Source organism: Sorex araneus, chromosome 2 (genome assembly GCF_027595985.1).
Source record: "Sorex araneus isolate mSorAra2 chromosome 2, mSorAra2.pri, whole genome shotgun sequence".
Lineage (NCBI taxonomy): Eukaryota > Metazoa > Chordata > Mammalia > Eulipotyphla > Soricidae > Sorex > Sorex araneus.
This window is the reverse complement of record NC_073303.1, coordinates 22,626,958-22,651,766: the sequence shown is the minus strand read 5'-3', so window position 1 is coordinate 22,651,766 and position 24,809 is coordinate 22,626,958. Positions and strand designations below refer to the sequence as shown.

The 24,809-nt window shown below is 53.7% G+C and overlaps 2 protein-coding genes across 10 annotated transcripts in view; one reads left to right on the top strand and one right to left on the bottom strand.

Annotated features, from left to right (window-relative positions):
• Nucleotides 1-3,190, top strand: part of PHACTR1 (phosphatase and actin regulator 1) — a 558,044-nt gene extending 554,854 nt beyond the window's left edge. For all 9 annotated transcript variants that reach the window (XM_055125116.1, XM_055125112.1, XM_004619967.2 and 6 more), the window contains one exon: nt 136-3,190. In XM_055125116.1, the coding sequence (XP_054981091.1) occupies nt 136-151 (16 nt within the window). In that variant the 3' untranslated portion in view covers nt 152-3,190. The remainder of the gene's footprint in view (nt 1-135) is intronic.
• A 7,513-nt stretch (nt 3,191-10,703) lies between these two features.
• On the bottom strand, nt 10,704-23,460 carry TBC1D7 (TBC1 domain family member 7). Its single transcript, XM_055127475.1, has 8 exons — nt 23,339-23,460; nt 22,086-22,205; nt 20,668-20,748; nt 19,653-19,840; nt 15,783-15,920; nt 13,413-13,558; nt 12,477-12,606; nt 10,704-10,954 (listed from the first exon to the last, which is right to left on the bottom strand). Exons 2-8 carry the CDS (start codon nt 22,195-22,197, stop codon nt 10,868-10,870), a joined length of 882 nt encoding a protein of 293 aa, XP_054983450.1. The 5' UTR covers nt 22,198-22,205; nt 23,339-23,460; the 3' UTR covers nt 10,704-10,867.
• Between the last annotated feature and the right edge of the window lie 1,349 nt (nt 23,461-24,809).

Below are 24,809 nucleotides of genomic sequence, written 5' to 3'. Positions count from 1 at the left end.
ATTTGACAGCAGGGGGGAAGGGGGGAGGAAGCAGGGGGTGGGGTATGGGCTCAGTTCTATGAGGCATTTGGCTGAGGGGGGGGTGACACTGGGCTTGGGACACCGGGCTCTTACCTTCCCGATTTGTTTTCTCAGGTTTCACCGACCTTAAGAGTTGAATTCCTCTTGAGTGCTATGTTGTCTTCAAAACATAAATTTATAAGAACCATAAGTGCTGGTATTTATTCACTCCCTCCCCCCATTATGATGTAAATCTTCCGAACTGCCTTTTTTTTTTTAAAGAAGAAAAAAGAAGAAGAAAAATAAAAAGGAAACACAAACAGGATTCTTTTTGTGCAAGCACGGTCGGTGGTCACGGCTCTGGGTCCGAGAGGCCGAACCCGCCAGCGGCTGGTGGGGCTGAGGGCATCGCCCGGCTCTGGAAGACGGTCCGGCGCCCGAGCGTCCACTCACTTCTGGGCACCCAGCCTGCGGGTGCCGCCTTGCTCTTGGACTCCAGGGACCCTCATCCTTGCCAGCGTCGGTCACCTGAGTCCAGAGGAAGCTGAGGCGGCGGCTTTGGCCTGGGGATGACCAGGCAAAGCGAAGGATGCGGCTGACCATCTGGATGGTGCCAACAACACGCGGGCCTGGGGCAGCCTCGGCACTGCAGCCCCCTGCGGAGGAAGCAGATGTGCCCGGGGCCTTCCCTCTCCCTCCAGCCCTGCTCCACGCGAGGCCCTCGCTGGGTGGCTGGTCCTGTGTATCCTGGCTGTGTGGCCGGCTGGCCCTGGACACCCGTCCGTCCCCCTCGCCCCCGGGCTGAGCATCTCTGGGCCAGGAGGTGAAAGCCACCAGCTGCTGGGTGGAGGTGACCCACCCCCTCCATGCCGATCGACACCCGTGGCCAGAGGCTCCCTGACGGCCAACACCTGCGGCCGGCACAGGCCGGGCTGAGAGGCACTGCCTGGCCCTGGCTCAGTCTCTCGGGCCCTGCCACACGGCATGAGGCCACCCGGCTTAGAAGTTCACAGGCGGCACCAGGCCGGACCGATGCATGCAGGCCAAAAACCATGCGTATCGGGCTGGCCGTCCGGTCCCCCGGGCCGGGCTCTGCCTCCTCCACCCCGAGGCCTCCTAGGGCCTCCTCTCCTTGTGCCGCAGAGGCCCCGGGCGGTGATGTGTGCGGGACTCAACTCCCCCTGCCCGCACTGGACCTCCCCACCGTGAAAGGGAGTGTCCCCCCATCTCAGGGCCCCCCGGAGAGCAGCCGCTGCCTCTGACAGAGCCCTCAGGCCTTTGTGGAGCCCCCCCATGGCGGCCCTGAGTTTACCACCTTCTTCCTCGGGCCGGGCTCGCTCCCACCACCCATGGGCAGGATTTAGCCACGCAGCTGGGCCTCCGCAGGGGAGAGTTCCCTGGTCCTCCCCCCGAGTCACGTGGGGAGCACGGGACTATTGGCTCTTATTTCCCGTAGGCATCAACGCCTCCCAGGGCCACTTGACTCCAGAAGTCGTGGGTCCTAGGGAGAGGGGGTGCGCGCTGTGGCCACTGGTTCCAGCCATGCCCGCCGCCCCTCCCCCACCCCCCACACCTTGGGGGGGGGCTTCCCTGGAGCCTGCCCCGAGCCAGCCCCTTCCCTCAATTCTGTTCTTGGTTCCGTTTTTGTTTTCCTGACCACGGCAGAGTGACTGCCTTGAGCAGAGGAGGCGCCTGCAGGGAGGAGAGTGGGGTGGGGATTGGGTGCGGGCGCAAATGCCAAAGCTCCTAAGAGGCTTACTGACGACTGAATGTGCAAATGGCAAGCGGCAGGGCGCCGACGTGGGGCAGGCCTGAGGTCCGAGGTCCAGCTGACTCGCAGCTCCCCGGCTCCAGGTCATACCCTTAAGGGAATGTTCTGGGGGAATCATCCGGGGGTCCCTGAGCTGCAGGGGTGCTGGGCCCTTCAGTTTCTGGGGAGATGGCGCCCAAGCACCTTCCCACGCCCCCTCCCCCAGTAGCCTGGATCTCTGAACACTCCCTCCCGCGCCCCCGGCCCCAGTGCCCTGGAAGCATGGAAAGACTGGAACACGGCCCCAACTCTCTCCCAACAGGGCACCCCAACCCCAGCAAGCCCTGTGCCAGGAGTAGGGACGCGGCCCAGACGCTGCAGCCCACACACCGCCCCCCCCCCCCAGTGCTGACAGCCTCCGGGCTCGGCACCCGGGAACCACTGACAGGCCTCCGTGCTGTCTTCCCATCTGGAACTACGGGGGTGCTCCTAGAAATCGATCCCAATCTCCTTTTCCTGCCGCCTCTGTTCTGACAAGCGGAAAGTCAAAGTGTTATCTCGCAAGATGACCCCTGTGGCATTCACGAGGGGAACGTAGCAGGGGAGGGCCAGGCGGGTTCCAGTGTGTTCTTGTCGTGGGGGAAAAAAAAAGAAAAAAAAGAAACTGGTTTGGAGTCAAGTTTATTGGTGGGTATAAACTCCCCATTGGAGCCTTTTGTCATCAGGGTTAGCGGGAGAGGGAAGGCGTGAGACCCGGTTCCCTCGGAGGGAGCCGGCTTACTCGCCGCCGCTCCCACTCTGGTGGGCAAACAGCCATCAGCTTTTCTGCCCTCTCGCTCCCTCACTCTCTCTCTCTCTCTCAAAATTGCTCCGTCCCTCGCCCCAAGGCCCTCCCAGCCTTGTAAAACTTTTTTTACAACTTTAGCCTTTATGTCAGAGTAGAGAAACCAAACGACGTGATGGTAGATGTGATGAAAACCTGAGTTTATTTTTCTCCAGCTAACGAACGTGTATTTCTATTTGCCGAATGAACATCGTGACGTGTGCGTGCTTCCGTGAATGGCCGTCCCGGCTCCTCCCTGCGCAGCTGGTGGCCGGGGGGCTGAGGAGGGGAAGGGGGCTCTCTGAGGAGACTTTTTTTGCCCATCCATCCCCACACCGGTTGCTTTTTTTTTTTTTCCCCAGTTGCTTCCTGGGCATCTGTACATAGTGTGTCTTTGTATAGGAGCGCTTTCCCGTGTCCAGCTTAACAGATGACAGCTGTGTGAGGAACACGATGTACATAGACCACAAATCAAACTGGAACTCTATGGCCTAGGTTGTTTTTTTTTTTTTTTTGTACATACAGAAACTGCATGGTATTTAAATTATTGTTTGTCTTTGATGATGTATGCAGTTTCTTTAAAAACAAACCAAAAAAAAAAAGTCAAAAAAAAATCATTTCCTCGACTCCTGTGTGTTCTGTCCATCTCCAGAAGGAACCACTGAAAATAGTTTAGCTGGGGGTGGAGGTGGGGGGAGAATTATTTGGAGGGGGAGGAGGAGGAGGGTCAGTTCAACTTGCCAGCAAAACAGAGAGTCAAGGGGCTGGAGTGATGCTAGCACAGCGGGGAGGGTGTTTGCCTTGCACACAGCATACCCGGGTTCGATTCCCAGCATCCCATTAGTCCCCTGAGCACCCAGGAGTAATAATTCCTGAGTGCAGAGCCAGAAGTAACTCCTATGCATCGCCAGGTGTCACCCAAAAGGAAAAAAAAATGTCAAGAGGACAAGGGACACAAGAAACCACTGAAGAAAATTGTGCATAACTCACTTTCTCGGAGGCTCGTCATTGGCCCTGTTTGGAACAGGACGTTGGGCACGTACTGCCAAGCGCTCGAGGAGACTGGATCTGAATGAGCTGGTTTATGCAGCTCAATTTTTGGCTTCTGACTTGACTTTGGGGACGAGGGTATGGGGGGGTGCCTGAGGAAGCTAGAGAAGCTGTCCTGCGTGCGGGTGGCTTAGCTGGGTCCGGCCCTGTGGCTCTGGGGGGAGGGGCCGACAGCCTGGACCCTGTGTTCATCCTTCCCAGGAGCCACCACGGGCAACCCAGGCCCCGTCCAGCCTGCAGGTGCCACACAGCCCATGGCAGTGGCCTGAGAGTGATTCGGGACAAAGAGGCAGGGCTGGAAAGACGACAGTAGTGGTTCTAGAAAGGTCTCTCTGCCCCGCCCTGCCCGCCCCTCCAGAGCCTGCTGACCGCCGTGAGTGACCGGCAGAAGTTCGGGGCAGTAGAGGCGCTGGAGAGAGAAGCCCTAGCTGGGGGCTATCGCCCGCACCTGAGACAGAATCTCCATGGCAGCAGCACGCTGCGTCCCCCCTCGGGCCAGGACGGGGTGACCGCAGGGTCCCTCCTAGGGTCTGGAGGTGACCACAGTGTCCCTCCTTGGGCATGGAACAGAAGTAACTGCAGTGTCCCTTCATATATGGGACAGAGGTGACCGCAATGTCCCCAGGCCCAAGAGAGAGGTGGTCGTAGTGTCCCTCTTCAGGGATAGGTCAGAGGTGACCATAGTGTCTCTCCTCACAGGTGGAACAGAAGTGACCGCAGTGTCCCTCATCAGGCCCGAGACACAGGTGACCACAGTGTCCCTCCTCAGGGCTGGAACAGAGGTGGCCGCAGTGACGGGGATGGGACAGAGGTGACCATAGTGTCCCTCAGGGATGGGAGAGAGGTGACCACAGTGTCCATCCTCAGACCCAAGACAGAAGTGACCTCAGAGTCCCTCCTCGGGCCCGGGACTGTGGCAGCTCTAATGAGGTTTGGTCCCCGAGATGTTCCCTGGGAAGCAGGGCCCTGCCTTCCAGCCGCATGACAGCGTCCACCTGTGATGCTGGCCGAGGTGGCCGGGCGAGAGCGGGCACAGGCGGTGTCTGCAGTGTCACTCGCCCCTCCCAGGCCCGCGGGTCTCCCACGAGCCACGTCCCCTCCCCAGGGTGGCCTGGGCAGGCCCGGACCCTCCACCCACAGCCTGCCTGGGGGCTGGGGCTGCTGCCAACCCACGCGCTGACCCTCTCCCACCTGGGCACCCCCGGACAAAGCCACAGGTGGGACCCTGGGCCCTGAACAGCGATGGGAAGACCCGGCCTGTTGTCCCCTAACGCCCCCAGGTTTGATCCAGGAAGTGCTTCTTGTCCTGGGAAATGCTTCCTGGTGCCCCTGGCTTCCGGCTGACGCGCTGACTCCTGACCGAGTGGTCACAGAGACAAATGTCGCCCCCCTGCTGGGTAGAGTCAAGGGCCACACTGTGAACAGGGCCCCTGCTGGGCTCACAAGCACTGTGCAGCTCTGGGCTGGCTTGTCTCCAGCAGCATGGAGGGGAGGGGCCTGAGTGCCACTCTGGAGTGGGGGGGGGGCAACATTCACCCACACCCTCATCTGGAGGCCACCCGTGGGAACACGGGACACGCAAGGCTGCAGCATGAAGTGACAGAGCGCAGAGTCGGGAGGGGGCTGTGTGCCCCAGAGGGAGGCGGGGAGGGAGGGAGCAAGGGAGGGAAGGAGGCGGGGAGGGAGGGAGGGAGGGAGGGAGGGAGGGAGGGAGGGAGGGAGGGAGGGAGGGAGGGAGGGAGGGAGGGAAGGTGGTCCTCCGGGCCCTAGCAAATGCCCTTGGCCCGCCTTTGTCATAGCCCTCAGCGTCTGCGGCCTGGAAAGCCCCTCACTCATCGTTGGTCACACATCGTTCCTGGCAGGAAGCCAGGAGTGCGGCTGAGGCCCCGGGGCTGAGCCAGGGTCCCACGGCGCGGGCAGGTCCCCCAGGGCGTGAGGCTCCGTTTGGGGGGTGAGGAGAGGTGAGGAGAGCTGGTTCCTTCCCATCTGTGGTTGTCCAGATCACTGGCCCACACAGGCAGCTGGGAGTCACCAGGAAGGGGCTGGGCAGCCTTGGGGACGCCGGGGTCGGCCACGCCTGCATCGCCTGCACAGCTAGCAGGACGCTGAGGGACGTGAAAGGCCGAGAGTCCAGGCCCACCCAGGCTCAGCCCGGAAAGCCCCCTATGTCCTGAGGAGTCAAGGGGGAAATGGCAGCGGGGGCGCCCAGAGGGAGCCTAAGGGGTGGGTGGAGCCCTTGCCTAGCGTGTGTGTGCCATGCCCCGAGTCTGATCCCCAGCTCGGCCAGGTGCCTCTGACCACACCTGGACCCCTCGGAGAAAGGCTGCCCCAAAGATGCAGGCACACGGGTTTAACATGGGGAGCCAGGAGGGCAGCAGTGAGCACTGGAGCACTGTCGTCTCATCCCATTGTTCATGGATTTGCTCAAGCGGGCACCAGTAACGTTTCCATTGTGAGACTTCTTGTTACTGTTTCTGGCATATTGGATATGTCACAGGTAGCTTGCCAGGCTCTGCTGTGCAGGTGGGATACTCTCGGTAGCTTGCCGGGCTCTCCGAGAGGGACGGAGGATTCGAACTCAGGTCGGCTGCGTGCAAGGCAAACAACGCCCTCCCCACTGTGCTATCGCTCCAGTCTCGGCAGCGGTGAGATGGTATGGAAACCAGAGGCTGCAGTTCCAAATTCAGAGACAGCCGTGTTCACACACACACACACACACACACACACACACACATACACACACACACACACACACACACAGCCACTTCCGGGGTCTCCCCCAGGAAAATCCTGGGCTCTGTTCGGAGAGACTGGGGTGCTCAGCTCTGCCGCCCCACTTCAGGTCTGGCTGTGATCACAGCACACGGACGCCCCCTGCAGGGCCCAGGGACCCACACAGCACAGGGTCCCCATCAGCAGCGTGATGGGGGTTGGTTGGGATGGGTGCGGGGCTGATGGGGGCCCAGGAGGGGGTCTGTTCAGAGAGAACCTCTGGAGGGGGTGGGTGAGAGGATCATGAGGGCGCCACTGGGTCACTGCACCAGAGAATGCGGGCGACCCCCCGCTGAGAGCAGAGCAGGGCTCTCCGGACGCATCACTGCTCCTTCCGGGATGCTCAGCCTCTGAGCGTGAATCAGGGCACAGACCTCGTCCTCGTTGTCCCACCACTGCTCCGGGCAGCTGCTGTGTGGGGTCCTTTGTGTCTGGGCAGCCTGCTGGGAGCCCTGGGCAACCAGCGCTGGGGGGAGAGCAAACTGCCCCCCTGGCAGAGGGCAGCTGTGCAGATCCAGCACTGGCTGGCCACAGAGGCGGGGGAAGCGTCCCAACCCCCTCCCAGCCTCACCCCACAACCCGGACCCAGGCGAGGCCAGCCCCTGTAGCACCTCCACGGGCCGGGCTTCCCCGCTGTCCGCTCGCTCACCGGACAGGGCCGCCCCGTGCTGGCCCCTTCTTACAGGGGCCGCGATCCTCTCCCCCTCTTAAGCTAAGGAAGCAGCTTCCAGAAGGGCACTCAGGTGGGGCGTGAACCCCGTGGCCGGGCAGCTTCCTGCCCTGGTTCCTGGGCCCCCAGGTGCACGCTCCTCTCCATCAAAAAAAAAAAAAACCACGGAGTGATGATGACCTTTTTGTCAAAGGAAGAATTCAGGCCCAGGCTGGAGCCATAGCGCAGCGGGCAGGGCGTCTGTCTGTCTTGCTCGTCGTGGCCAACCTGGGTGCGATTCCCGGCACCCCGTCATCCTTGATAAAGGACCAAACATGACGGCCTCTCGGTATCTGTACTGCAAACCACGATGCCCCGGAGTAGAGAGAGGGTCAGAAGGAAAGCGTCTGCCATAGAGCCAGGGGTTGGGGCTGGGTGGAGGCGGCGGGAGGGACACTGGGGACATCGGGGGTGGGCACTGGTGGAGGGAGGGGCCAGAGGAGAGCGCAGGGCTCCTTCCGCCTCGTCTCCCCTGCCCACTACATGTAGCGATGGGGCAGATGCCCTCAGACTGACTCTGCAGTGAGGCTCGGTGCCTGGTGCTCTCCCCCCCACCCCCCCGCCCCAGGCCTGCGTTCTTACTACTCTGTGAGCGAGCAGGAGTTAAGAAAGGCCCAAGAAGCCAAAAGCTGGGGTGGGGGGTGGGGGGTGGGCTGTGGGTAGCAGGAGGGGCTGCAGGCTGGCTGGGTGCGGCAGGTGGCACACTGGATGTTAAAAGGCGACTCCAGGCTACCTCTCTTGCAAAACCATCCAACAGTCGCCCCAGCGGGCAGGCAGAAAGGGGCAAAGAGGTGCCACCCAATGCCAAGCGGTGACTCACCGACACTCTGGGAAAGGAACAGGGGGAGAGAGACCTGAGCAGACGCGGTGCAGGCTAGGTGGGCGGCCGTGTCAGCCGGCGGGGGTGCGGTGTTTGGTGGGCTCGATGGAGGCACCAGCAGCAGCCAGGCCAAGGCTGTGCGCGCGGACGGAAGCTGGGCCATGAAGCGGGCACAGGGTCCTGGTGCGGGATGTCCCCTTGGAGGATTCTACCCACGTCCCTCCCTGGTCACTCTCTTCCTTCCAACTCCCCCCGCCCACCCTGCCCACCAACAAACCAGCCCTAGGATGGGCAGCAACGGTGCCCCTCACCCACCAACCCACCGTCCACCTCCTGTCCAGCCTACATGGGGCAGGGCAGAACCCCAAAGGAGGACACCCCACGCAGGATCCCCCACAGGGGAAAAAATTCTGTTCTCACTGGCCGATCTTGGCCCTCCCCACCCCCTCTCACTGGGTGCGGACGCTGGGCTGGCAGCAGCTGGCCTCCAACGCCGCTCTGTGTGGCCACAAGCAGTTCCTCCCGTCTACAGGAGTCACTGCTCATTGCTCCGGACCCCGTGGGAGCCGCAAGATCCACACACCCCTTCTCTGCCCACCAGCCTTGCAGAACATCGCCCTGGACCCCTCAGCCCAACTTCCTTCCTTCAGGTGCTTCATTTGGGACAGGGGTGGGGGGGGGGGAACTAAAGGCAGAGGCAGAGTGAGGGGTGCAGAGCACGCCAGGGTGGTAGGGGGCGAGTCACGTCTGGAGCCACAGAGAACGTCAACACACAGACGCGGTGATCGGCGTGTTCAAAGGCTACAGCGGTGACGGCTGCAAACCCCAACTCAGTGGTGCTAGATCCCGGGCTCCGGGGACAGGAGGACCCCGCCTAGAAGCCTCAGCAGACGCGGCCACGCCGGCAGCTCTGGGCACCGACCGTGAAGGACACATTCTGTAGTGACCGCACACTGTCCTGAGTGCGAAAGGACGGGGATTATTCCTGAGCACTTGACAGTGGGCAGAAACGTACAGCAAAGACTTAGCACTCTGCCAGACGCAGCTGCCGTACACGTGTGAAGTTGGACCCTCACCTCCCCGGGGGCTTACGGAGATAATCCTTCTGCTGAGACGGGACCTTTAGTTCTCAGCAAGGAAAACTCTTGATGGTTTTAAGATTGGTTCATTAAAAAAAAAAAAAAAAAAACCCTTCCCCCTGCGCCCCCCCCACACACACACTGCAAAAAGAATCAAGCTATGTTGGACAGAAGATCCTGGATCCTGTAGAACGCTTCCAGCTTGCCAGTGTCACCCAGCCTGGGAGGAAACACGGTGCCTTCAGCAATCCTCCTCCCCAGGAGCCCCTGCCCTCCCCCCACCCCACCCCTGCTCTGCCTGCTCCCTACCCCGGCCTCCCTGCCTGCTCTGTCTCTGCATCTTCCCTCAGGATTGGGGGGTGATCGGGAACACGGATCGTGACTCGCCCCTCCTTCGGAGACCGTTCCTGCTTCCTTCTTCCTCTGGAATGGGGGCTCACGCGTACCACTGAACTTCACAGCCTCCGTTGGCCTGACAAGTGGCACCCACGGTACGTGGCTCGTGAATGAAACAGAAGTAGAACCCTTAGTTCCGTGACTTGTCTGTGGACTCAGACAGTTCCCCAGAACTGCAGCCAGAATCGCTTCTCATTTTCCCAGCAGCACAGGGAACTCCTCGGGCGCCGAGGGTGGCTGGAGAAAGCCCCGAGTGCCACTTACGAAAGCCTTCCTGGCACCCAGCCTCGAGGACGCAACCCGCATGCATGAGGGCAAGAGTTCAAATCCCCGGAGCCAGCGCAAGCCCCGGGGTCCCAACTGAGGGGAAGACACAGCGAACACGGGCGCGGCGGCCTCTGCTTCGGAACGGCTCTTCTGTTCGCTGGTGAAGCCCTCTTGGTGCCGAGCCAAGACCACCTGGCTTTGACGTCTGGTTTAGTCCAGACTCTTTCTCGGCAGGTATTCGAGGCGGCAGGTTTGCTGGGGGTGGGTGGGGGCGTCACAGACTCCCCACCCCAGCTCCGGACTGGCCTGTGGTCCTGGGCTCACCCACTTCACCTGCTGCCTCCTCCTCCTCCTCCCCCCCTCCTCTTCCCCATCCCCCCTTCCTCCTCCCCCCACCCCGCTACTCTTCCTCCTGCCCTCTGACCCCCCTCCTCTTCCTAACCCTCAACACCCCTTCCTCCTCCCCCACCCCTCACCCCTCCTCTTCCTCTTCTTCCCGACCCCTCCTCCTCCTCCTCCTCCCCTCCCCCACTCCTCCTCCTCCTCCTCCTCCTCCTCCTCCTCCTCCTCGCCTAAACCAGGCCACTCAGCCACCCAGGAAAACTGGTGTCGGGACAAACACCCCAGCCTTGCTCCCTGCCCCCCACCCCGTTCCCGGCACAGCCCCGCTACTCAGCCCCACCGCCATGCCATTCCAGCCGAGGGGAATCCAAACTCAAGGCCTGGAATCACACCTATGGGGCGAGATGAGACGGCTGCTGGAAGGCGGCCACCTTCAGAGGGGACGCGCGCTGGCCCCAGGGACAGCTGGAGCCGGGCTGTCAGTGAAAGGCAGCTCTTCTCTCCTTTCCTCCAGGAATCGGCTGGAGAGTGTCAGGAGCACTGAACGAGGGAGCGAGCGGGCGGCTGCGTGGGGACCAGAGCACCCCCCACCCCCCGGGAGCTACTTCCCAACTCCCCTTTAGGAGAGCTGCCCTTTGGAGCTGAACTCAGGGCGTCCGCGAGAGACGGTGCTCCACACACGGTCACATCAGGAATCTGAATTAAATAATTTTACTGGAGAAGGAATAAAAAGGGGAGGGGAAAAAAAAAAAAGAACACTTTCAGCACCAAAGCAAAATCCCCTCCTTTGGGTCAGGTGAGCATGTCGTGTCCCGAAGTCAGGGCGGGCGTGGCGGACCACCCTGGCCGGCGGGGGGCTTCAGGCGGAATGGACCGGGGTCCCACAGTGCTTGTGCCACAGGTCGATGGCCTTGCTCACGATGGCATCCGAGCTGTCCTGGGGAATCTGAGAACGAGAGACCCGGAGAGAAATGTGAGATACTCCCTTCCCAGCTCACTCGCTCGCTCACTCTGACCCAGGACTTGGGTCCTGCAAAGGCTTCAGGGGCTTTCAGAAAATGCTCTCGCTGGGGCTGGAGCGATAGCACAGCAGGGAGGGCGTTTGTCTTACACGCAGCCAACCCAGGTTCGATTCCCAGAATCCCATATGGTCCCTGGAGCACCGTCAGGAGTATTCCTGAGTGCATGAGCCAGGAGTAACCCCTGTGCCTTGCCGGGTGTGACCCAAAAAGAAAAAAAAAAAACCACTAGTCTAGGAACCAGAGAGATGGCATAGGGGTGAGGTCACTTGCCTGGCATGCAGCTGGCCCCCGTTCAGTCCCAGCCCTGCATGGTCCCCCGACCAGTAGGAACAATATGAGCACAGGGTCACAAGTGGCCACTGAGCACTGCCAGGAGTAATTCCTGAGTGCAGAGCGGGGAGTGACCAAAAAGAAAAAAAAAAAAAGAAAGAAAGAAAAAAGAAAAAAGAAAATGCTCTCATCTTTGTCACGGGTCACTGGGTCACTTACCGAGAGCTGAAGGTCAGGCAGCCTGGGTCATTTCCGGCACTGCCCACCCACTGTCTTCCCCGGGGCAGGGCCCCCACAGAACCCTGGGCCAGAGTCCATTTTTACACCGAATGCCCGTCTTGTTTCCCGGGGCTGCTCCCAGGGTGACACGCGGTAACCCCGGGCTGATACTCAGCACCGCCAGCCATTAATTATTAACGTGAGCCATTAATTAGTACAGGATGATTCGTTTACCCACACACACACTCACGGAGCCCTTATTTTCCCACCAGTCCCCATTCCAATGGAAGCGCTCATCTTTAAAACGAGAACAGATTTCGGGGGTGCCTCGGAGTTTATTCAGTCTCTGACTTCTACCTCTTGCCGGGTTCAGGACATCCCAAGAACAGAGAGGGAGAGCCGCTCACTCGGACCTTCCAACACGCACCGAGGCTACACGCACGCGCCTGAACAAACTCCACGGGGATTTCGCCAGAGATAGAAGAAACGGACGGGCTGACAAACACAGCCCCCACAGCACGTCCTGGCCATGACGAAGACTGTTCACCACGGAGTGACCGGCCTCGGCCCTCCCTGTTCTGGGCAGGTCCCCCGGGACGGAATTTGGTCTCAGACCAACTGTCTCGCTGCTTCATCCACAGAGAAGACACAAACTACCCCATAGCAACTCGGGGTCATCTGGGGCTTTCTCCTGGCTCTGGGCTCTGTGCTCAGTCCTGGCAAGGCTCTGAGGACCCTATGTGGGTTCGGACCAAATGCAGGCAGGCCACAGGCAAGGCAAGCACCTTCCCACCGCACTATCATCTCTCTGGGCCCATGAGCTGACCTTTGTTCAAGGGAAAATCTGTCTCTTATCAAAGCATGCCACGCTGCTTCTCTGAAATAGCAGGACTGCAACAGGAAAACCCGGCTCGCTGAACTCACTCCCTCTCTAGAGTGAAAATAAAATGAACTTACATTCTCCAGGAACCTTTTTATCTTCTCTGCATTGTTCAGTGCCATCACTTTTATTTTAAAGGTTAATAAAATTTCCACAGCTACAAAAACTAGGATCTTGCAGGATCCGCTCACGACTTTATCCCAAACCCTACCAAAAAAAAAAAAAAAGACAATCAAATGACATGGATTTGAAATTTTTTGCCTAGACACCTCAAATTATAAAATTAAATCAAGTGATGTTTAGTGTCAGTGTAAACTTCGGCCAAGAACTATGATGAAACAGTCTCCACCAATAAAACATGTCAGTCAATTCAATTTTCATTCCCCAATAGTTCAACTTATCCGAGGACTTAAGGAACAATTTGCAAGCACCATACAGTAATTATTCTGTTCATTCCTGTAACTCTTTAGAGTTGCTGTTACGCTCGACACAGCACACAGACTGCCCTGCCTGGCTCCCTGCGGACACCTTTCCTCAACTACATCAGGAAGCCTTGGCAGGAAGAGCCAGGACTCCAAGGTACCAATCACGCATGTCTGAAACCAATGACAAAGCTAAGTCTGAACATCAACTCTTTGCCTTCAGTTACTTTATAAAGATGCCATGATGGAACTAGGAACTACCAAGATTTTCTCTCGATTAGGCTGCACTCTTGTTCTGATAAACAAAAATCCGTGCCTAGCTAAAGCTCCGGTTCAGATCTGAGTATTGTGCAGTTTCTAACATGCTGAGAGACTCAACTTTAGCATATCCTGTTTCCTGACAGTATTATTACATTTAGATTAATGTCAACGTCCCATGTCTCGGTATAACAAGCAGGACTGTGCATCTTGTTGGCTGTTGGGAAAGACCACTTCAAGCTACTGTGCTCTTCTAAAGCAGATTTCTATTCTGAGGCATGAGCGTGCAAAAATCCAGGATTCTTCAGACTCAAACCATCAGCAAATACTTGCCTCTGTAAACTGGAGTCAGGTAAGCACCCAGCGAAGCACCTCTTGAACCAGAGATCGTAGGGAAGCCTGGACACGGCGGAACACGTCTTCAGGTGACTCAGCAGCCGGCTATCTTCCAGATTCAAGTATTGTTCAAACGCCTTTGGCTAGCGATTAAACACGAAGAGAGATCCCGTGAGCAACAGGACCTCACAGTCCACAAGGGCGGGCAAGGACCACGCTGAACAAGAGCTGACGGCTAAAAGTAGGTAAGGGACATTCTGGATAACCTTTCAGTATCAACATTGCAAACCACAGTGCCCAAAAGGGGCAAGGGAGAGGGAGAGAGGGAGAGATGAGAGAGGGAGGGGGGGAAGAGAGAGAGAGAGAGAGACAGAGAGAGAGAGAGAAACAGAGAGGAGAGAAGAAAAGCACCTGCCATATAGGCAGGCAGTGGGTGGGGGTTGGGGGGTGATGGGAGGGAACCTGGGGACACTGGTGCTGGGAAATGCCCACTGGTGGAGGGATGGGGGTTGGAACACTGTATGATGGAAATCCAATCATGAACAGCTTTGTAAAAATAAAAAAAATTTAAAATAAATATATAAATAATTTTTTACAAAAAAGAATGAAAAAGCAAAGCGCCTGGCCTGAGGGTGCACTGGCAAAGGATGGGCCTGCAGGTCAAGCCCTAAAGCCTCCCTATCCGGAGCGCCCGGACCCCAGATCACCTCCATCTGCAAATGCCAATGTCGACTTGACCAAGTATCTGCCTGTCGGGGCTCCTGGCAGGATAGAGCTCCTGGAGGTCTCTCGGTCAGAGAGAGCGAGCGAGTGAGAGAAAAAAGCAAGAGCGAGAGAGAGAGACAGAGAGCGAGCAAGAGAGATCGAGAGCGAGAGAGAGAGCGAGAGAGAGCAAGAGAGAGAGAGAGAGTGAGAGAAAGAGCAAGAGCAAGAGAGAGAGCGAGCAAGAGAGAGCGAGAGAGAGAGAGAGCGAGAGAGAGAGAGAGAGAGAGAGAGAGAGAAAGAGAGAGAGAGAGGCACTAGACAGGGCCCCTCCGCCAGCCACAATACATCGGCTGGCCCACGTAGACGCCTGGGGCCAGCTGGCAGACACTGCTCCTTGCAGGAACGCGCTCACAGGCCAGGTGAGAGAGAGCAGGAGACAGGGGGGCACAACGTACTCTAACAGCTCCCAGGTCCAGTGGACAGTACTGGGATGCCGGGACCACCCAGGGACTCCTCACCCAGGCTTCCGAAACCAGAACCAATCTCCCAGGAGGGGCACAAAAAGAATAGACAGGAGTACACCATGGTGTACTCATGCAAAGATGGGCCCACAGCTAAATACATGGTCTTGCTTTCCCCCTTCCACTCAAGGGCTCCTTCCTTCTGTCCAACTCTGCTACCCTTTAAGAATACCTAAAGCAGGCCAGAGCAATATTATAGCAGGTAAGGTTTTTGCCTTCCATGCAGCATGTGACCGACCTGGGTTCAATCCCCAACATTCCTTATAGTCCCCTGAGCACTGCCAGGGGTAATTTCTGAGTGCAGAGCCAGGTGTAACCCCTGAGCATTGCCAGGTGTGACCCAAAAAGAAAAAAAAAGAAAAAAGAAAAAAGAATTCCTTCTAAACCAGTCCCTACATCAGGAGCTGTGCTTCCAAGTACTAGTTTACCAGGCGCCTTTCCCGGCCAGACTTATGGCCGATTCTGCCAGTAGACTAAAGTGGGACAGCTGGAATACACACAGAGACACCTATGCATGATGTTCTGAGCTAAGAAAACTGCAGCCAAAAGTCACCCGCAGATACAGATACATGACAAGTTGAAACTGTATTTGTCTTTATCAGGCTCTAAGCTATGACTGTAACTAAGTAGTAATCTTATCAGTTTTGGTCACTTCTAGCCTTCCAGTACCTTGAATTATTTGGCCTGGTAAGCTTTCAATGTATAATTTTTGAGTGAATGCATAGTGTAAATTAAATAAAATAATACATTAATCAACATCTTGATGACCATCTAATGTACATCTCTACTGCCAGTCTAACTTTTTTCTAACGATCTTCCCCAATATATATAATATTGTAAGAAATCTTAAAAATACAGAAAGAATATAAAGATCACGTCTACCCAAAGGTAATTAATGATGATTATCATCATTAATAATTTCCCACCCATCTGCTTTGCTGCATATCTCACACACAAGCCTGCCTCTTACCAGCTGCACTCACACCAAATATCCAAGAGAGCATTTTGCCCTCAGTCCCCTGTATGCTGTGCGCACTCCCCCAGACGAATTACAAAGGGCCATAATAAAAACAGCTTCCGAAAACAAAGAACTTGTCACTCCCACCTCACTAAGGCCCAGGCCCAAACTCGTGTCCCTTACCAGCTGGGGTAAAGCCTCCCGGAACTTGTTATTTAACTGGTTCACAAAGCATCGGGTGATCCAGTAGCAGTCCACGCTGTCCTCTATCATCTCTTCCATGGCTCTGGCAATGGCAAGAAATACTTCATCTTCCAACTCCTGAAAGATGAGCAATACATCTCAACAGGAAAGCAAAGCAGAGGAATACAAATTTTTTTTAATAAAGGGGGAATCCTGAACCCTGCATTTTTAGGAGGCCGCGTTAGTAAGTTAAAGCACACGGGCTGGAGTGATAGCACAGCGGGTAGGGCGTTTGCCTTGCACGAGGCCGACCTCGGTTCGATTCCCAGCATCCCATATGGTCCCCTGAGCACCGCCAGGGGTAATTCCTGAGTGCAGAGCCAGGAGTAACCCTGTGCATCGCCAGGCGTGACCCAAAAAGCAAACAAACAAACAAACAAACAAAAAAAAAACAAAGCACACCATTCACTACCGAAGGGAAACTTTGAGTGAGACGGGGATGAGGAGCCAGAGAGGCGGACTGGAGTGGGCGTTGCTCACGAATGCCCGGGCTTCAGGCCCGCACTCGGGAATGTTCTGTCTCTAACACCGAGGCCATCAGAGAGAGCAGAAATAAATCATAAGCAAGGTGCTGGGTCTCTCCACCCCAAAATATTCTCCGGGCAAGAGGAAAACTTCTTTCAAAGGGATGCGATAAACTGTAAAATAATAACTGGTGGACACATGCCAGTTCAGTACTGTGCAAAACTCAGAGAACTACAATAGGATAAAGCATCCTTTCTGCAAGGCATCCACAAACAGCTTTCTGATTCCACTCTCTCTTCCAACACCTGAAGAGTTTAGAACACCCCGAGAATTAGAATTTTAGAAATCAGAAGAATGGCATTTCTCAAACATCTATTTCTCAAACCAGAACAGTTGTATTTCAAAAAAGGAATAGAACAACTTTTGTAGAATAGTACAGCTTGCAGGCAAATCCAATTTTGAACAATTTCCTGTGTGAGGCCCCTCCGGTTGTTAAGATGCCAGCTCGAACTGTGAATTGCATAAATGCAGCCAAAGCCCAGGAGCTACACTCATTCTTTCCCCTCCTTCTTCCTCAACCCTGTGTCTTCCCTGTAAGGACAGCTGAGTAAGGAAGAGTAAGGAATTCGTCCAAGACAGAGTTTAAGGCAGGTTGGGGCCTAGGGAAACTCAGGCCAGGGAGAGGTCGGGACCACAGGATCGCGGGGTCTGCAGATAGAGCCAGCCAGAGAGGAGGCTGGCTGTAGAATAACATTGGTTTGTCCTTTCTGCCCTTCCAGAGGGAGCTTAGGTTTACTGGGTTACTCCCATCACAGTGCTCCCATTCCTCTGTGTTTACTTGTAACTTCTTTCTTTGTACTCTGCTTCCCCAACCAGTGAATCACCTTTGTCTCCTACTCAGACTCTATTAACTTGTAAATATTGCTTTTCTCTTCTCCTTAAGTCCTTTGCATAGTTAATTCAGAGCAATGTCCTTTTTGTATAGACAAGAAGACAGTTAATCTATGCTTCTGTAACTTGGGAGTTAACTGAATTATATTCACCAGGGCATCTGCTTTCTGGATTTAAGCTTCAGCTGCCCTTACTTCCTAGTACCCCAAACGCAGGGTCCCAATGAGGGACTGGATGGACCCAGAGCAAGCAGTGAGCTACCCTGGCACTGAAATGGCCTCACCAAAGTGCCATAATACTTAACTATAGGTTAAGAGCATGGTCATCGACTAATTCTGTCATGATCCAAAAAGTAACAACTGAATTAGGACCCTGCTGGGGTTGGGAAAGATTAATCGGGCCTGAGCACTATAGTCTGAGATCTATAGCGAGATGTCCCCAGGAGAGCCACCCTACACGCTCAATGTATCTCTTCCTGGGTCCGTACAAAAAGGACATTGCTCTGAGTTAACTATGCAAAGGACTTAAGGAGAAGAGAAAAGCAATATTTACAAGTTAACAGAGCACAAAGAAAGAGGTTACAAGTAAACACAGAGGAATGGGGGCACTGTGGTGGGAGTAACCCAATAAACCTAAGCTCCCTGTGGCAAGGCGGAAAGGACAAACCAATTGTTATCCTACATCCAGCGGTGCCAATGACATACCGGAAAACGAGCAAAGTAAAATATACTAAAGGCTAATGGGGGCCTTTTTATATGTGTGACTATCAGGAAAAGGAAGTTGCAGCTATGAAAGTTGGGGAGGGGGGGCTAGAAATAACTCAAGACACTGATTTAGAACTGCAGAGGCCAGGGAGACCCTGCAAGGACACGACTGACCAGACGACCCATGGCACAGTCCCAGAGCCCTGCCAGGAGTGATCCCTGAGCACCGCTCTGTGTGTGTCCCCCTCCCAAAAACAGAACAAAAAAATTACCAGGAAACTGGAGGTAGTTGTATGAACCTGAGGTTTCTAACACAAAGATAAATATGTAAAAGTATATAAGCATGTAAGAACCAGTTTGCCGGGGACAAAGAAAAGCAAAGATACACCAGGAACAATGAACTACCTCGTGCCCTGCTCTTGGTGGCTAGTACCCTGCTCCATTCAGAGAAGAAACGGCTGGTTCCTTGGGTAGGGAAAATGGATGATGAGCCTGAAAAACCTTTGTTGTGCCGGGAAGTAAAGAAATGCTCAAAATGATGCAACTTGTCAAAATGACACACAGGAGAGATTTGAAGGCGCGCCACAACTCAAATCCAGGACAATATAAACACCAAAATAAACAACAGGTGTAGAGATCACTGAATAAAAGAAAACTTGTACCCTACACTCACATAAATAAATGAGGAAGAAAGAAAAACTTCCTTATAGGGGGAAAAAAAAAGATCAACTAATAACTAATGCAGACTGCATAAGGAATTAGAAAATCACTGTTTGGCAACCAGCCCAGTTAAATCTGCTCCGGGCTGGAATGATTAGAAGATGAATATTTCCAGTCTCAAGAGCACCTTCCCACAGTTACTTATTAATTACAAAAGGAAAAACAGTAACCTTTCATTGGGGAAACCTGGCACAGATCACCTTAAGCCAAGCACAAAACGAACAGTAATAGTCGTCAACAACACACACTACGGCAATCCTGCCAATAATGTCATGAGCAGATTTTAATCCTGAGGACCTTCTAGACAAAACCAAGACAAGAAACATTCTACTCTCTAATATTCTTCTATACTAGAGGGTACAAGTCAAGGTCATGAAAAAATAGGAACTGAACCACATTAAAAGCAACTCAAAAGATCTAGCAATAAAGGCAATGTCTGATCCTGGATCCTGGACCAGAAAAGGACAGGTGTGGGGCAAGAAGCAAACCAAAGAGGGTCCCTGCATCAGTCAGCAATACCTTTGCAGTGCTAAGGCCTGAAGCAAAACCTATTTGTCACTGAGTGCATAACTGGGACAACTGGTCAACCATGAATGGAATGTGTAGATTAGCTGCTACTATCAGATCAGGGTCAACTTGTAGTTTTCCGTGACTATAAAGGATTTATGTACAGGTGTGTCCCTGTCTTTTGGAAGTACACACCAAAGGATGCTGCAATAATAAGATATATTATCTGCATTTTACCCTCAAAAGTTCAGTGAAAAAAAAAAGTAAACATACATAAGAAAATAGCAAAGCAAGTAAGGTAACATGTTAATAACTGCAAAAGTGGGTTAAGGGCATATGAGAATTAATGTGCTACTCTTTCAAGTTTTCTAAGCGTTTGAAATTACTTCAAAATAAATTTTGAAAAACAGGAAGACTGGGTCAGAATGTCCACTTATTCAATAGCAGGCAAGACATGATACAACCAGAGGGAAGAGTGGCCAGTGCAGAGGAGAGCAGAGTATCCAACAGAAGTACTACTGACCAGTGGGTAAGAAGGACTTCGAGGCAACTTCCCCAACTCCAGCTGATACATGCGGAGGAAGACTTCCACCTGAGGCGTGGCATCGCTGACAAAGCGGATCACTCTGAGGGCGTGAAGGACATCCGAGTACTGGTCCTTGCGATACAGCATCACCTGGGCATGGGACTCGTGGTGGGGAGGGAGGATCCCTGCACAGAGACAGCGGGTGAGGGTCAGAGAGCATGAGACTAAGACGTCAGCACCAGTCACCCCTCTCCCAGAGAACTGAAGTGGCCCACAGCTCTGCCTAGAACTCACAGCAACATTTAATGACCGAAGCCTCTTAGAACTCCTCACTGTGAAACCATCCTAAATGTAAACGCCCCGGATATTGGAAGGCGACGGCATCACTGACATTACAAAAGTACCCTGGAAGTCCTCGGATAAGTAAGTGCTCCATAAATTTCAAAAATATCTAACAATTAGAGAATGATTGCAATCATGATTTTTGCAATAATCATAATTAATGATTTAATTCATTAGAGGTTGTCCGCCTAAAGTCACCCTGTGCTCCGAAGGCTTATCACCAGGGTTTTTAAAATTCTGTTGTGGGGGGAGGGGCCATACCTAGTGGTGCTCAGGGCCTATCATTGATTCTGTGCCCAGGAGGGAGCCCTGGCAATGCTCAGGGAGCCACATGTGATGCCAGGATAAAACTTGGGTCAGTCATACGCAAAGCAAGCACCCAACTTAAAAGTACTATCTCTCTAGTACTATCTAGTACTATCTCTCTAGTCCTATCACCAGCTTTTGCAGTTGGTCCCTGCTTTGGACTGAATTATCTCCCCTACGGCACCATTTGGTACCGAAAAAAATCACTTTCTGAAAGGTATTCATACAAGAAAGAATTCAGTCTCCAGGTGCGAGAACCAATATTCAATACAGAACCTGCACTTCTTTTCCTGACTGATAAAATGACAAAGAGCATCACCATTCAATACTTTTAGAGCTCAGTCTCCCAGCCCTGGTGTCATACCTAGAAGCACCTTCCATACCAAGGCACGGTACATGGACGGGAGAGGGAATCTCTGACTAAACGTGCAGAGCTTCTCAATATCTAGAGGAAGAAAAGAGAGAAACTTGACTTGCCGACGCCAGACATAAAACCGCCCTGGGTTTTTTTATTTGTACAAAGAAAGCAGAGGAATTCATTTCTTCAAATGAAGTTTATGACCCAGTGAACTAATCAAGAGAATGCAACACGGGTCCACCACATGACCACCAATCATCTATTTAAAAACAGTTTTTACATGACAGGAGATGCATTCCGCCTATGTTGTTACATTCCCTGTAATGTTAGAGGTCCTTACTAGTCATGGAATTTCTCTCATTCAATAACCCCACTGAGAGCTTGTTGGACAGAAACTACAGCTCACGGCAGTTAAGCGCCTTCACTGGGATAACACAGTGTCCTCACCCGCTAATACTCACATTTCCAGTACGCCAACCCCAGCTGCTCTGGATCTCAATCGCTTCTTGTCAAGTGAGAATGGTAAAGCCAGACATACTAAAAGCACAGACTGGCTGGTGAAGATCAAAGATCCAATGGGAATTGTTTTTGAGACCAACCATAAAGCCAAAATCTCATGCCCACAAGTGCTATTTTAAACAATGGTTCAGTTTATTTTACTTTCACCGAACACACAACAGACTTTGTGATTACTGGCCTTAGAAGAAACTAAAATGTCTGTACGTAACACAATAAGAAAAAAATTATGGTCAGAACTGTCACAAATTTACTTAGAAGCTTATGATGAGACCTCTAAAACTTAAGAAAAAAAATACAGATATGGGAAGGGGGGCTAATAAGAGAAAATATATTACTGAATTCTTAAGGAGTCTTTCTAAAATGTCTGGCGATTTCAGTGAAACAATTTTATACAGTAATATATATATATGTGTGTGTGTGTGTGTGTGTGTGTGTATGTGTGTGTGTGTGTGTGTGTGTGTATGTGCACAGCGGTAGGGCATTCACCTTTCATGCGGTCGACCCGTGTTCGAATCCTCCGCCCCTCTCGGAGATCCCGGCAAGCTACCGAGAGTATCGCGCCCGCACAGCAGAGCCTGGCAAGCTACCCGAGGCGTATCCGATATGCCAAAAACAGTAACAATAAGTCTCACAATGAGAGACGTTACTGGTGCCCACTCCAGCAAATCGATGAGCAACGGGATGACAGTGACAGTGATATATATTTATATATATAACTGCCTATATATAAAGTCAAAGGGATTTGTTATATATATATATGACATATATATATAACTTCTCCCAAATACCATTCTATTATCCTTTCACTAAAAATTACAGTAGGTAACAAAACCCTTCGACTTTTTAAAGATAAGCTTTATTTCCTAACACCTGGGATGACTAAGAACCAATTACTTTTAACTCACCCAGACGGTCATCTTTGAGGAGAATTTCTAATGATTTCTTTTCTTCCACTCCACGAAATCCCACTTTCTCATAATACACTGAGCGAAAGTTTCTCTGAGAGTCCTCAGTCATGTTTCATCCTTGGAGCAAAAGAAGAGCAGGAGAAAGGGGACAGTGAGCTTAGGAACAAAAGACTGAACTTTAAAAAAAAGAAAAAGTCTTCCTCCAACTTTGTCTCGTGAATCCTATGATAAACAAACCTCTGAATACTATGAATCCTCATATAAACTGCCTTCACGTCAGACTCAATGTTAAATCATTCCTTTTACACACCTCTACACTGCTTCACTTAGGCACCTTAGCCAAAAACTAAGACACAAAGCAAATATGCTCTAAGTTAAGTCAAATATAGTACAGGGTTCCTACACTGGGAATCCCGCGTTATGAGAGTAGTCATGAAATACACAAATAGAAAAATGAATGAATGAGAATCAGTCCTCAAGCAAACTCGGCTGCCACACGGGATGAGCTATAATCCTGTTTTCACAAACAGTATGCCTCCTTGACAATACTAGGACTATAATCTGAAATGTCAATGGTTTCCTTGGGTCGCTGGTTCCAGATTTCAATTTTCATTTCTTTGCTCAACTGTTTTATAAAACGGGCCTATTAGCAGGAATTGCTTTTTTTTTTTCCAGTTGTTTTAACAGAGCCACACGTTCCTTAGATTTCTTCCACTTTCCACACAACCCTACCAAATGTCATTATCAATCTTCCAAACCCTCCCAAGCAGGGGAGGAGCAGTCAGTGGACATCAGGATGGACATCAGAGACGGGGCAGGACTGGCAAGGGATTATTGCCCCACCCCCAGAGGAAGAGAAAGAAAAAAAAAACGATTTCTCATGCATCTGCTTTCAGAAATCGAACATTGGAACATTGGGTGGTGGGTGGTCTAGGGGGTCCCCGCCAGGGACCTGAGACTGCCCGCCTCGGTGCTAAGAACGGGTGGGTGCGGCGCGTGTTCCAAAAGACGGCTGCCCCGCCGGACTCCCCCTGCTCGGAGAAGTGCAATGCCAGGCTGAGTTTGCAGAAGGCTGAGGTCTTCCTTGCAGAAAAAGCAAGACCTTCCCCCCGCCCCCCGCCCCCCCAGCTGCAGGGCGACAAGGGGCCCTGCAGGAGCCCCGGCAAACGCGTCTTCCGAGTCCGTGCTCCGGCTCCGCACGCCCCCCCCCGCCCCACCCCAGGGGGGCTCCGCTCCCGAGCGGGCTTCACCTCCAGCAGGCGGGCAGCGCCCCCGGGTAGCGCCGAAGCGGCGGGGGGCGCCGCGGGCTCCGAGGGCCCGGCCGGGAAGACGCGACCCCGCCGGCGCCGCGTGACGTCACGGCAGGTCGCGGGGCGGTGCCGGCAGCGCGCGTGCGCAGCGCGCGTGCGCGCCGAGGGGGGACGGGTCCTCCGCCTTTGGAAGTTTTTAGGGGGCTTCCACCCAAGGCAGGGCTCCTCCCCCGTCCAGTGTTTGTCCGAGCCCCTGACTTGGATTCGGGGCCTTCTCTTTCTAACCCGTAATGTGCAAAGCAGTGGAAAGCGAGGGAGGAGAGCAAAGGTTTTCCCAGCACTGGTCAGGGAGCGAGCAGAAGTGGAAGAGGTCCAGCAGGAAGGGGGTGACTTGGGGGAGTGGGGGAAACATGGGCGCGCTCCCTCTCCTCCCCCTGCCCCCCAAAGTGCGGCCCCATCGTCCTCATCAGCGATCCAGGGTCTGATTTTGATGTAGGCAGACAGGCAAACAGGGCAGGCCCCCTCCCCAGGGGATGGCAGTAAATTTCTTGGGAAGAAATAGCTCTGAAGTTGCAAAGGCCGACCTTGCAGAAAACAGGAATTATAGCCTGGTAAGAACCTCACCTGGCACCAGCAACTGACCCAGAGAAGCTCCTGCAGAAACAAAAAGCCAGGGAAGGACCATCACTACTCCCAACCCCTCCTAGGGAACCGCCTTAGCAACGAACTTTGACCTAGGTAGAAGCCCCTCCTTGGGGGTACGTTGGAGAAACCCTATAAAGGCCATCTTGAACAAAGGAAGGGCGCCCACATATGCTGCCATAGCCGAGCACATGTGATCCCAGAGCACATGTGTTACCCGCATCTCCCCTCATGTGTACTTTCATGCTTTTGTGTCTAATGCTGGCGTGTGTGTAGGGTTCTCTCTGCCCTTGGGGAAGCCTGGGTTCTCTCTCGAGCTCGTTACTCTCCGCTTTCTTACTTTCTCTTCCTCCTTTCCTCCAAAGACCCCAAATAAAAACTAATTTCACTTCTCTCCTCCTGAAATTCCTTTCTGTGAGGCGAGGCAAGAACCCAGTAACCCTGGGTCCCGGGTGGCAGAGGCGGATGGGGAGAAAGTCACCTTCTTTCTCCTCCCCACTTCATGTGCGCCACCCACGGGCCCACAGTCGGGCGTCAGTTTGTCTCTTTATGGTTGGGACGGGGTGGGGGATGGGAGTTTGCACAAAAGAGCCCCGGTGAGTCAGTCGTTATGTCCTGGCCATGCGCAGCCAGTGGTGACTGTCTTGGTGGCTTCCCACTGGTCCGACGGAGCAAGCTGGGATTCTAAGCTTATTGCTATAGATAAGGATGGTTCGTGACGTCAGTAAGCACGTGATGTCATGGCCTGCAGGAGAACGGACAGGAGCTCCCCCAGCCCTCCTGGGGCTGATCAGAAACCTACATGGGTCCCCAGTCTTCCCACCATCAC

Excerpts from the sequence above, each read along its gene's own strand:
- TBC1D7 (XM_055127475.1), bottom strand. The coding sequence starts at position 22,197 with ATGACTGAGGACTCTCAGAGAAACTTTCGCTCAGTGTATTATGAGAAA. Across the intron at positions 20,749-22,085 it reads CCTCAAAGATGACCGTCTGG|ATATTGAGAAGCTCTGCACG; the intron begins GTGAGTTAAAAG and ends TTCTTCCTCTAG. Across the intron at positions 13,559-15,782 it reads GGGAGGCTTTACCCCAGCTG|CCAAAGGCGTTTGAACAATA; the intron begins GTAAGGGACACG and ends TTTAATCGCTAG.